We start from the raw sequence: 13453 nt of genomic DNA, 5'->3' as shown, positions 1-13453 counted from the left end.
GAGGAGGAGGAGGAGGAGGAGGAGGAGGAGGAGGAGAAGGAGAAGAGATTGGCTTTATACCCAGTCCATCACTACCCAAAGGTGTCTCAGAGCGGCTTACAATCTCCTTTCCCTTCCCCTTCCCTCAACAGACACCCTGTGAGGTAAAAGAAGAAGAAGAGATTGGATTTATACCCCGCCCTTCACTTGGAGTCTCAGAGTGGCTTACAGACTCCTTTCCCTTCCCCTCTCCACAACAGACACCCTGAGAGGTGGGTGGGGCTGAGAGAGCTCTGACACAAACGGCTCTTTTTCAAGGACAACTGTGCCAGAGCTTGTGACTGACCCAAGGTCACATCAGCAGGTGCAAGTGGAGGAGTGGGGGAATCAAACCCGGTTCTCCCAGATTAGAGTCCGCACACTTAACCACTACACCAAACTGGCTCTCACACCAAACTGGCTCTTGGACTTTGTCAAACTGTGGTGAGAAAACAGAAATTTACAATGAAAACCAGTGTATTCGCTGTTGTGGATCTTCCGGGGTTGTCTGGCCGTGGTCTTGGCACTGTAGGACCTGATGTTTCACCAGCAGCTGTGACTGGTATCCTCAGAGGTAAAACACAGAAAGACGGAGTACTCTCTGTGTCAAGATGAGAAGAAAACTTGGCCAACCCAAAAAATCAGCAGTGGCTGAACATAGCCTAACCCAAACAGGACACAGTATTTTGTTCCAAGACACTGAAAGGCTGAACAACACATCCAATTCCCATGTCAGATCACACAGGGAAGCCATTGAAATTCATAAACACAAACACAATTTCAACAGGAAAGAAGAGAGCTTAAAAATAAATAGGGCATGGTTTCCTGTCCTGAAAAACACAAAAGGCTCTTCATCTGACAATAGCACTACAGATAAGAATATAATTTCAACAGCCAAAGAACCTCCTCAGGAAACAGGAAGCCTCCTCAGGAAACAATTTATATGCAAAAGAACCTCCTCACGAAACAGGAAGCCTCCTCACGAAACAAATTAGCATTTGTAGAACTGTGGTGAGAAAAAATAAATCCATATGCAAAAGAACCTCCTCAGGAAAGCTCCTCTATTAGCATGTTTCACAGCCTGGGGAACTCCTACAAGATAATGACTCAGCCCTACCCCACCTTCCCGAGTAGATATAAAATACCGGCCTACCGTTTTTCTTCTCATCTTGACAAAGAGAGTACTCTGTCTTTCTGTGTGATACCTCTGAGGATGCCAGTCACAGCTACTGGCGAAAGGTCAGGTCCTACAATGCCAAGACCACGGCCACACAACCCGGAAGGTCCACAACAGCTAATACACTGGTTTTCATTGTAAATTTCTGTTTTCTCACCACATTTTGAAGAAACCCAAGAACCTCCTACCAGCCTGACTCAGGCATTGTCCACCAGTCTCTCCCACTTGCCTTCCATTTCTCCCTTTCACCAGCAAAGCCCTCCATCTCCGCCCCCCCTTCTGGCCCCAGACACTTCTGCTAATCTGGGACTTTTGGGCCCTGAACTGGCCCAGTGACAGTCTCCATCTGAGAACAAAATGGATTTCCGACCCTAACTCTAGGCCACACGCCTTCGGAGACTGTGCCTTTCGCTGAGACAAGCAATGACACGTCACCGAGTGATCTATTATTTTATTCGCTTGTTTATTTAAAACACTTATTAGCCCCCTTTCAACCTTATGGAACTCCGGGTGGCTTAGAACACAGATAAAACACACAACATACAAAACATAAAAAACCCCAAAAGGAAAAATATTTAGGATTACCCAGGCAATTAATCTTTTTTTTAATTATACTTATTGGGTTTTTTTTACATTGAGTTCACACATATTGTAACATCAAATCTCTATAGCTTGCGTCCACTAAACAATATTTTCTACCCATTTTTTTTACTCTAGACCATTTGTTAGTTACGACCTTATCTTCAATCCCATGCACATGTGCATGTATCGTGTCCATTTCCGCGGCGTCCAACAATTTAAATGCTATTTCTCCCCGAGTGGGTATTCTATCCGACTTCCAGTATTTGGCTAACAAAATTCTAGCAATACTTAAGACATGCAACAGAATATATACCTCCCGGTGCAATACTTGATCACCTGCTATTATATTTAGTAGATATAAAAAGGTAAAGGTAAAGGTTCCCTTGCTCGAAAGCCAGTCGAGTCCGACTCTAGGATTGCGGTGCTCATCTCCGTTTCAAAGTTGAAGAGCCAGCGCTGTCCAAAGACATTTCTGTGGTCATGTGGCTGGCATGACTAAACACCGAGGCGCACGGAACGCTGTTCCCTTCCCACCGAAGTGGTACCTATTTATCTACTTGCAATTTCTTGCTTTAGAACTGCTAGGTTGGCAGGAGCTGGAACTAGAGACGGGAGCTCACTCCGTCATGCGGCACACTCAGGTCTCGAACTGCTGAACTACCGACCTTCCACAGCCTGCAGTTCAGCGTCTGAAAGCCATCACAGCTCCTAGTAGATATACCTCTGGATTAAGTACTATATTTATGCCAAGAATTTCCTTAATTATACTCCCAGGCAATTAATCAAATGCAGCCCTAAAGTAACTGTTGTGCAGATGCACAAGAAGCTAGGAACACTTGAAAAGCACCTCTTAATATTGAAAGAAAGCTTCCGTTGGGGGGGACAACTTGTCCAAATGGATTTTTGCAACAGAAGAAGGGGAGGTCCCACCAGAGGACCTCCACTGAGTTTGACCCTGTGCGATATTATATGGATTGGGGAGGAGCACAGATCTCACTTTGTGTGGCTGTTCCAACCGCTTTGGGAGATTCAGCTGAAAGAGCCCAGAAACTGGTGTGTCAACTGGAATACTAGCTTTGCCCAGTGAGCTAAGACAAGCGGCTGCTGAGAGCCAGTTTGGTATAGTGGTTAGGAGCGCGGACTCTAATCTGGGAGAACTGGGTTTGATTCCCTACCCCTCCACGTGCAACCAGCTGGGTGACCTTGGGCAAGCCACAGTTCTCTCAGAGCTGTTCTCGCAAGGGCAGTTCTCTCAGAGCTCTCTCAGCCCCACCTACCTCACGGGCAGTGTTCCCTCTAAGATGAGTTAGTATGAGCTAGCTCCCTCCCCTCCGCAAGACAAGCAGATGAGGTGGACGTTGTCCACGGCCCCTCCTGCCCTCCACTCACCTCTGCTCCGGTTGTAAACATTCTTCAGAACCATCAGATCCATGACTAAACTCGAGGCAAAGTCCCCTCCGGTGCTCCTGGCCCAGAAGTCGGAGTCGTCGTGGCTGATCTCCTCTACCCAGGACGACTGAGGCACGCACTGACCGGTGCCTCTGTCGTAGCGGCCGAGGAGCTGGTCATCCACGTAGGACGAAGAGGTCGACAGGGGCAGCCTCCTTCCCGGCTCCCAGACGGCCGTTATGAAATAGTGGAGGGAATGCGTGGAGGCGCCTGGGAAAGAAAGAGGGTAGAGTTGGGGGGACCATAGCCGAGGACACCCCTAAGCCCACATAAGAACACAAGAGAAGCCAATGATGGATCAGGCCAGTGGCCCATCCAGTCCAACACTCTGGGTGCGTTCAGACGGGAGATTTACAACGGAACCTGTGCCGGTTGCAATCGTTGTACTTACCGGCGTTCAGACGGCGAACATCTGTCTTCCCTCCCTAACCGTTGTAAAGCCTTTTAAACCGTTGCACTCTGCCACTAGGTCCCCAAGTGGTGGTATCCTGAGTGCAACGGTTGCGTTCGGTTAACCCCGCCGTCTGATCGCTCTCCACCGGTATCTAGCCACTTCCGTTCGGAAGCCTGAGGCTTCCGATTTTCGGCCGCCATTTTTTTTAACTAGGCGATGTGCGCTTGGGCGAAGCTTCGCCCTGAGCATTTGTTTGTTTGTTTTTTTTTAAAGTCCATAGAGTAACGTTTTGGGGGAGTCCAGGACTTCAGGGAGGCCAGTTTGGGCTTTAAACTTTAAAGGTAAGTCCTTACCTTTAAAGTTTAAATGCAATACTGGGTGTTTTGAGCATGTGCAAAGATCGCCATTCTGTGGATGGCTGCCTATTCACATGCTCAAACTGAGTTTTAAAAAAACAACGCCGATGCCCGCAGCGTGTGAGCGGGCATACAGCGATGGGCTCCGCAGAATGGAGGTGAGTGTGATCGCGTTTCAGCTGGCATAAACTGCACCGGTTCCAACCGGTACAGTTTATGCCGGCTGAAACGCCCCGTCTGTGTCATATGGTGGCCAAATATACCAGGTGCCCTCAGGAGGTCCGGCAGTGGGGCCGGAACTCCAGAAGCGCTCCCACTGTTGCCCCCCCCCAAGCACCAATATAGAACGTAAGAGAAGCCATCACACAGTGGCCAAAACCCAGGTGCCATCAGGAGGTCCACCAGTGGGGCCAGACCTCCAGAAGCCCTCTCACTGTTGCCCCCCCAAGCACCAAGAACACAGAGTATAAGAACATAAGGGAAGCCAATGTTGGATCAGGTCAGTGGCCCATCCAGTCCAACACTCTGTCACACAGTGGCCAAAAACACCAGGTACCCTCAGGAGGTCCAGCAGTGGGGCTAGGACACTAGAAGACCTCCCACTGTTGACCTCCCCCCCCAAGCACCAAGAATGCAGTGCATCACTTGCCCCAGACTGAGAGTTCCTATCTATACCTTGTGGCTAATAGCCACTGATGGACCTCTGCTCCAGATGTTTATCTAATTCCCTTTTGAAGCCATCCATGCGTGTAGCCGCCGCCACTTCCTGTGGCAGTGAATTCCAGGAGTTAATCACTCTTTGGGTGAAGAAGTACTTCCCTTTATCCGTTCTAACCAGTTCTTGTATTGTGAGAAAGGGAGAAAAGTACTTCTTTTTCTACCTGCTCTATCCCATGCATAATCTTGTAAACCACAATCATGTCACCCCTCAGCCGTCATTTTTCCAAGCTAAAGAGCCCCAAGCACTTTAACTTTTTTTCATAGGGAAAATGTTCCAACCCTTTTATCATTCTAGTTGCCCTTTTCTGCACTTTTTCCAATGCTATAATATCCTTCCTGAGCTGTGGTGACCAGAACTGTACACAGTACTCCAAATGAGGTCGCACCATCGATTTATACAGGGGCAGTATGATACTGGCTGATCCTTTTTCAATTCCCTTCCTAATAATCCCCAGCATAGCATTGGCCTTTTTTATCGCAGTCACACACTGTCTCAACATTTTCAGTGAGTGATCTACTACGCCTCCAAGATCTCTCCCTTGGTCAGTCTCTGCCAGTTCAGACCCCATCAAGGGTGTATTTATAGTTAGGATTTTTGGCTCCAATGTGCATCACCTTGCACTCGGCCACACTGAACCCCATTTGCCAGGTTGTTCCTTCCACCATTAACTCTTAGTGTGAGCCAGCTCACAGTTTTTTAACCTCCACAACTTTGGCCTCAGCTCAGGTAGGAGGGGTCCAGCGCGAACTAAATGTTTGCAGTAGCCAAATCCCTCCCCTCACACCTTTAATGCCAGGAGCTCACAAGGCAGAATCTTTGCTCACAGGACTCCCCAGCTTAGAGGGAGCATTGCATCAGTTTTGCTTGCGGGGCCAGGGCGTCTCTCAACCAGGACCCCCTACCCCGGAGGCCTCCCTCGCTTCCTCCTGGGGAGGAGCTGGCCTGAGCCGAGGCGGGCCCCTTTCCCCGGGGACCCTCCCAAAGCCCCCGGTGGGTCGCCGCTGACTGGCTGCAGGGGGGGCGCAACTGAAGGGGGGAAATGGGCGCTTGCAAGCCCCGCCTGGCCAGCGGGCGGAGGGAGAGGCCGGCGCAGCCCAGAAAGGCGCAAAGGGCGCAGGCTGGAGAGGCGGCGCCCCCGGCTCACTCACCGGCGCTGCCCCCACCCAGCAGGAGGGCGACTCCCGCCTGGAGGAAAAGCAGCAGGCGGCGCCCCGGGGCCGCGCTCATGGCCGGAGCATCGGTGCGCCCTTGCTCCGCAGGCAACCCGGGAAGTAAAACGCAATCCAACGGGCCGGGATTGGCTGGCCTTTGTTGGGAGGGTTGTGATATAGATGCAAGCGGCCTCCAGGGGCGCTGTTCCCCTCCTGCCTGTCCTTTTTTGCGCCCCCCTAAGCTGTGGAGCTGCGGTGGCTCAAGTGGTTAAGACGCTGAACTGCAGGCTGTGGAAGGTCAGTAGTTCAGCAGTTCGAGACCCGGGGGCTGCAATGGGGTGAGCTCCCATCTCTAGTTCCAGCTCCTGCCAACCTAGCAGTTCGAAAGCAAGAAATTGCAAGTAGATAAATAGGTACCACTTCGGTGGGAAGGTAACAGCGTTCTGTGCGCCTTGGTGTTCAGTCATGCCGGCCACATGACCACGGAAACGTCTTCGGACAGCGCTGGCTCTTCGGCTTTGAAACGGAGATGAGCACCGCAACCCTAGAGTCGGACTCGACTGGCTTTCGAGCAAGGGAACCTTTACCTTTACCTTTAAGCTGTGGAGGCTGGTGAGCAAAAATTCTGCTTTGTGAGCTGCTGGCGTTAAAGTGGTGAGCTCCAGCTTATTTTGCCGGCTCCAGCTTATTTTGCACCCTACTCGAGGATCCCTTCTGTCCCCCCCCCCTGTGCCCACCAATTTTCAAAAATAAATGCATTTTAGGAAGAATGAAAACACAAATAATCAAGAAACTCCCAGAGTATGGGGCCGGGTTCAGTTTGGCACCCCTAAGGGCCTTCCTGCTCTTGGCCACCGCCTAGTTCGCCTAGTGAGTGAGCCTAGTGAGTGAGTAGCTTCTGCATAAATCAGTCTGCTCTGGAGCCCTCCCTTCCCAAGACAAGACATAATGTGTGAGGTGAAGGTAAAGAAGGTTTCCCTTGCTCCAAAGCCAGTCGAGTCCGACTCTAGGGTTGCGGTGCTCATCTCCGCTTCCAAGCCAAAGAGCCAGCGCTGTCCGAAGACTTTTCTGTGGCCAGCATGACTAAACACCAAGGTGCACAGAAGGCTGTTACCTTCCTACCGAAGCGGTCCCTATTTATCTACTTGCAATTTCTTGCTTTCGAATTTCTAGGTTGGCAGGAGCTGGGGCCAGAGACCTGTTATGTTCACTGATCGCCACTGGGCGCCAGCATTTTACTGCCAAGCTTAACGCCCTAGGAACAATAGGGACTCGCTTCATAGAGAGTGAGCCCTAGAATTTGTGTGGCCCATCCAGAAAGTAAGAGTGAGAGAATTTTTACTCCACGGTAACGATGAATTACAGGCAAAAGGAATTTTGAAGCTGGAACTCTTCAGCACATTTTCATAAACCAAATTTTCTTACAACTTGAGTTTCTTTTCTTCAGCATTTGCAATTATAAATCCAGCAGGATTTGCAAAAAAAAAAAAAAAAAAGTCCAAGGCATCAATGCGGAGAAACTGTTTTTAACTGTGTTTAGTACTGAATTTTGCTTCATTTTGTGCTTAAAACTGCAATGATTTTTTTCCCCATTGCAGCTTTTGGAATCACCAAAGGCTTTTTTGTTTGGATGGAAATAAACTATTTTGATCTTGCAAAAAAAAAAGAGAAGGAACAATAGGTACTAGGCTCTTTGATTTTCCTTGGGGAACCAATAGGGACTTTGGCGGGAGGTTTAAACCCACCAATAGGATCTAGGGGTGTTCCCAGGTACTGTATTTAGCCGGCCACCCGGCAGGGGTTCTAATTATGTACCGGTAAACCATGCTGATCACTACAGCCGTCTCTGTGGTTTCTATATGAGTCTCACTCTCTACACAATAAGACGGGAGCTCACTCCGTCATGCGGCACTCGGGTCTCAAACTGCTGAACTACCGACCTTCCAGCCTGTGAGCTAGCTCACACTAGATCAGCTTAGAGGAACACCGGCACCTTTAAGACCAACAGAGTTTGATTCCGGGTTTTAGCTTCGGTGTGCATGCACCCCTTCTTCAGATACGTTGCAATGGAAGTTACCAGTCCCATACATATTGGTGAGCGGTGGGCATAAGAAAGAGGTTTGACCGATGCAAGTGCAACCTCAGTTTGTGGGTTCCGTGGGGCAGAACCTGGAATGAATCTCCCAAGGATTTAAAAGAAATAAGACATTTGTACTTTTCACTGAACATCATGCAACAAAAAAATATCGATACCCCTGGAGGAAACGCCTGCTTTGGAGCAATGCTCCCTCTAAGCTGTGGAGCCTTGTGAGCAAAAATTCTTCTTTGTGAGCGACTGGCATGAAAGTGGTGAACGAGCAATTTGGCTGCTGCACAAATTAGTTTGCTCTGGAGCCATCTTTCCTGAGCGAAGACCAAAATGTGTGAGCCGGAGGCTAAAAAAACTGTGAGCTAGCTCACACTGACTTAGCTTAGAGGAAACACTGCTTCAGAGGGTGAAGCATTAAACCCCCCTGAGGTCCTGCCCCTCCTCAAACCCCGCACAGCCCAGGGTCCACCCCCAAATCTCTAGGACCTTGCCAACGATGCTCCCTCTAAGCTGTGGAGTCTTGTGAGCAAAAATTCTACTTTGTGAGCTACTGGCATTAAAGTTGTGAGCGAGCGATCGGCTACTGCATAAATTAGTTTGCTCTGGGATCCTCCCTTCCTGAGCTAAGGCAAAAATGGGTGAGCTGGAGGCTAAAAAAATGTGTGCTGCCTCACACTAACTCAGCCTAGAGGGAACACTGCTTGCCAACCTGGAGCTGGCAACCCCAGATCCTCCTTTCATGCAGGAAGCAAGGATCTTTGCCTGCCTGGCCCCTCGGAGTCCCCCACTCCCTCCTGCCATGATACCGGCCGGCGGGGGGGGGGGCAGACAGGAGGATCCTCTTTCAGCTCCTATCAAGCTGACAGCCCACATGTGTCTACGTGTGCGTCTCTGAGTGTGTGCCCACCCGCCCTCTTCCTGTTTAGGCACCTGCCGCGGAGGGAGATCAGAGAGAGAAACGTGGCGGTTGAAATCCCAGGTGGGGGCCCGAATGAAGGCGGGGGCAGTCTGGCAGCCGAAGCAACGCGGCCTTCTGGCCCCTTTGACAGACAGGGAGGGCCAGAAGCAGGGAACACTCGCAGTGGGTGAAAAGTGCATTTGGTGGGGTGAGACATGCCGACATATAAGAACATAAGAAAAGCCCTGCTGGATCAGAGCAGTGAGGGTCCATCTAGTCCAGCCTCCCGCCTCACACAGGGGCCAACCAGTTCCTCTGGAGGGCCAACAACAGGGCACGGAGGCCGAGGCCTTCCCCTGAGAAGAACGTCAGAAGAGCCCTGCTGGATCAGAGCAGTGAGGGTCCATCTAGTCCAGCCTCCCGCCTCACACAGGGGCCAACCAGTTCCTCTGGAGGGCCAACAACAGGGCACGGAGGCCGAGGCCTTCCCCTGAGAAGAACGTCAGAAGAGCCCTGCTGGATCAGAGCAGTGAGGGTCCATCTAGTCCAGCCTCCCGCCTCACACAGGGGCCAACCAGTTCCTCTGGAGGGCCAACAACAGGGCACGGAGGCCGAGGCCTTCCCCTGAGAAGAACGTCAGAAGAGCCCTGCTGGATCAGAGCAGTGAGGGTCCATCTAGTCCAGCCTCCCGCCTCACACAGGGGCCAACCAGTTCCTCTGGAGGGCCAACAACAGGGCACGGAGGCCGAGGCCTTCCCCTGAGAAGAACGTCAGAAGAGCCCTGCTGGATCAGAGCAGTGAGGGTCCATCTAGTCCAGCCTCCCGCCTCACACAGGGGCCAACCAGTTCCTCTGGAGGGCCAACAACAGGGCACGGAGGCCGAGGCCTTCCCCTGATGCTGCTTCCTGGCTCTGGGATTCAGCAGATTAGTGCCTCTGAACGTGGAGGTTCCCCTCAATCACCAGGAACAGTCGCCATTGATAGACTCCAAGGATCTATCCTCTTTTGAAGCTGTTTATTCCTGTGGCCGTCACAACCACCTACGGCAGCGAATGCCACATTGTAAATACTCTCTCTGTAAAGCGGTATTTACTTTTGTCTGTCCTGAACCTACTGCCCGTCAGCTTCATTGAACACCCTCGAGTTCTAGTCTTTTGGGAGATAATAATTTCTCTTGCGCAACTCTCTCCACCCCATGCATGATTTTATAAACTTCTATCATTCTCCTCCCCCCCCCCCCTCCCCCCCTTTTTTTAAATAAAAAGACCCCCACCCCCCTAGAAAAAGCCCAGCAGGAACTCATTAGCATAATAGCCCCCGGGGGGGGGGGGAGCCAGTGTTTTGTTCAGTGAGGCCCCTCTGGAGCCTGGTTCTTCTCCCTTCCAGAGGAGCTCTCCAGCCCTGGTTCCACACTGGACTCGACTGCACAAATAGGAAATGCTTCATGGCTCAGCCCTCCCTTAATTCTGAAGTTTCTGCAACTGTTTTGCATGAATTGAGGTGGGGGGAGAGAGAGGGAGGGAGAGATGGAGAGAGAAACTCAATTTGTTTCTTATTTATAGTCCAGTTTGAACAAGACTAAACAAGAAATGAATCAATTCATAACACAGAGGTTCCTTTTTAATTAAAATAAATTTAAATTGCAGAAGATATCTAAAAATATAAAGAGGGGGGGAAATCAAGACAATCTCCCTTATAAATAAAAGCCAAATGGTGGTGGCACTTCTCTAGAACATTCCACACGCTCCAAAATCAGTTCGCTCTCTGATCTCTCATTCAGAGGGTCTCCCTATCTACTGGCTGCTTTGCCTGAGTCCTGCCTCCAACATTCTAAACAGTTTGCTCTTCCTCTCCCCCCCATAGCCAGTCGGAACACAGAGGTTATTTGCATATGCAGCCTCATTGGCCTTTGCCTCAGAACACAGAGGTCGTTTGCATATGCGACTTGATTGGCTTTTGCCTCTAACATTCTAAACAGTTTGCTGTTCTGAGGTAGAATGTGTCCAATCTTCAGGTGAGGGCTGGAGATAACTCAGAATTACAACTGCTTTCCAGACGGCAGAGATCAGTTCCCCTGGAGAAAATGGTGGGCTCTGTATCCTTATATGCTGCTGAGGTGGCCCCCGTATGACAGCCAATGTGACGTAGCAGTCAGGGCTTCAGAGCACAGGAGAGGCTGCAGGTATGTGGGGGGGTGGAAAGCTGAAGAGTGAGGGGGAAATAAAGGTAGGTTGATGATTGGCTGGGAAGGAGATAGGGTTGCCAACTCCAGGTGGGAAATTCCTGGAGAGGTGAGGGATGGAGCCTGGAGAGGGTGAGGTTTCAGGAGGCGTGGGACTCAGACAGGTACAAAGCTATAGACTCCACCCTCTAAACCAACTATTCCCTTCTGGGGAACCATCGTTGCTAATCTCCAGGTGAGGGCTGGAGATCACTCAAAATTACAACCGTTCTTTAGGTAGCAGAGATCAGTTCCTCTGGAGAAAATGGTGGACTCAGTGTCATTATACCCTGCTGAGGTCGCCACAGCAAATTGACACTGAGTGCCCAAGGCTGGGGCACCCGCCCAGAGCCTCTTTCTAGAGGCCGTTGTATTTATTTCCACAATGGGCCTTTTTCCTAGTCTTATATAATATTTAAGCAAAGAAAACAAAGAATAAGAAAGTAGGTGACATAACCTATATACAAACATCTTGAAAATATAAGAATAGCTCAGTTAAGCTGATTGTTCACATCACTGTCTCAAGCCACTAGGAGGGAGAAATACAAGGCCAAGAAGAAGAAGGAGAAGAGGAGGAGGAGGAGGAGGAGATTGGATTTATACCCCGCCCTTCCCTACCCAAAGGAGTCTCAGAGCGGCTTACAAACTCCTTTCCCTTCCCCCTCCCCACAACAGACACCCTGTGAGGTTAAAGAAGAAGAAGAGGAGATTGGATTTATACCCCACACTTCACTACCCGAAGGAGTCTCAGACTGGCTTACAAACTCCTTTCCCTTCCCCTCCCCACAACAGACACCCTGTGAGGTAAAAGAAGAAGAGATTGGATTTATACCCCACCCTTTACTACCCAAAGGTGTCTCAGAGCGGCTTACAAACTCCTTTCCATTCCCCTCCCCACAACAGACACTCTGTGAGGTAAAAGAAAGAAGAGGAGATTGGATTTATACCCTGCCCTTCACTACCCAAAGGAGTCTCAGAGTGGCTTACAAACTCCTTTCCCTCCCCCTCCCCACAACGAGCACCCTGTGAGGTAGGTGGGGCTGAGAGAGCTCTTGACAGAAACGGCTCTTTTTCAAGAACAGCTCTGACAGAACTATGGCTTGCCCAAGGTCATCCAGCAGCTGCAAGTGGAGTCCGTGCACTTAACCACTACACCAAAAAGAATCCTCCCCCGCGGCATAACAGGAAGTGCTAAAGATGGGCAGAAGCTCAGACTGAGGGTTGCGTGCAGTCCCTGGAGGGTACAAATGGGTTCCCCGTGGTCTCTCCCACACACCAATGGGAAATCGTGCTGCAGAAACCAAAAAGGGGAGAGGATGAGGATCCCATCTGACAGCATGAAAGGAGGGGGCTGGGGTTTGAATGACCCGGAAGGAATGAGATCCTGCCCTTTGACCTGTGTCTTTCAAACCAAAGCAGAGCCAGGATATACATACTTGAAGTTTCGCCATCTCGTGAGTTTTTGGTTGTATTTTAATATGATGTTTTAAAGTTCTAATGTTGAAATTCGTATTGGTTTTCTGCTCTGACCCACCCTGAGCCTGTTCACGGGGAGGGCGTGATAGAAGTCCGAACACTATATAAATATATACGTAAATAACGAAAAGGTCATCTAGGCCAACCCTCTGCTTGGAGATAGCATCACCTGCCCCTCTGCCAACTCCTGACCAGTGTTCCCTCTAAGCTGAGTCAGTGTGAGCTAGCTCACAGTTTTTTAGCCTCCAGCTCACACGTTTTTGTCTTAGCCCAGGAAGGACGAAGCTAGTTCATGCAGCAGCCAAATCACTCGCTCACACAACTTTAATGCCAGGAGATCACAAAGTAGAGCTTTTGCACACAGGAGCCCACAGCTTAGAGGGAGCATTGCTCCTTGTTAGAAGTGGAGGATTTGGCGCTGACTCCTGCCTCAGACTTGAGAAGATGGCACCAAAGAGTTTAGACAGATGGAGAGGTCAGGACACACAGAGCACCCTTTCCTTCCTGCGATCTGATCCTTTCCTTTGAAGTAGAATACTACTCTTAGGGGCAATTTCCTCTGCTTCCGCTCTCACACTCTCTTCTCTCTCTCTCTCTCTCACACACACACACACACAAACACACACGCACACAGAGTAGGTGCTTGATCTCCATCTTGCGCCACGGAGGCTGGACATGCGTCCAGCATCCCACACCATCTAGGTAGTTAGAATAGGCAATCTATATCTATCTCTTACCTGCACTCTCAACCATGTATTTCCTTTAATAAATGTTACTTATTAGTTTTTAGAACTGACCAATGTTCCCTTTAAGCTGAGTTAGTGTGAGCGAGCTCACAGTTTTTTAGCCTTCAGCTCACACATTTTTGTCAGCTCAGGAAGGATGACTCCAAGGCAAACAGACTTATGCAGTAGCCAAATT

The 13453-nt window shown here is 50.1% G+C and overlaps 1 protein-coding gene across 1 annotated transcript in view; it reads right to left on the bottom strand.

Annotated features, from left to right (window-relative positions):
• LOC107124073 (class I histocompatibility antigen, F10 alpha chain-like) overlaps positions 1–5960 on the bottom strand; it is a 13080-nt gene extending 7120 nt beyond the window's left edge. The window contains exons 1-2 of the mRNA XM_015427460.1: positions 5846–5960; positions 3167–3436 (exon numbers count right to left, since the gene is read on the bottom strand). Coding sequence (XP_015282946.1) covers positions 3167–3436; positions 5846–5924 — 349 coding nt within the window. The 5' untranslated portion in view covers positions 5925–5960. The remainder of the gene's footprint in view (positions 1–3166; positions 3437–5845) is intronic.
• Between the last annotated feature and the right edge of the window lie 7493 nt (positions 5961–13453).

This window comes from Gekko japonicus, unplaced genomic scaffold (genome assembly GCF_001447785.1).
Source record: "Gekko japonicus isolate JY-2015 unplaced genomic scaffold, Gekko_japonicus_V1.1 scaffold3094, whole genome shotgun sequence".
Lineage (NCBI taxonomy): Eukaryota > Metazoa > Chordata > Lepidosauria > Squamata > Gekkonidae > Gekko > Gekko japonicus.
The sequence above is the reverse complement of the archived record's forward strand: the minus strand, read 5'-3'. Positions and strand labels throughout refer to the sequence as shown.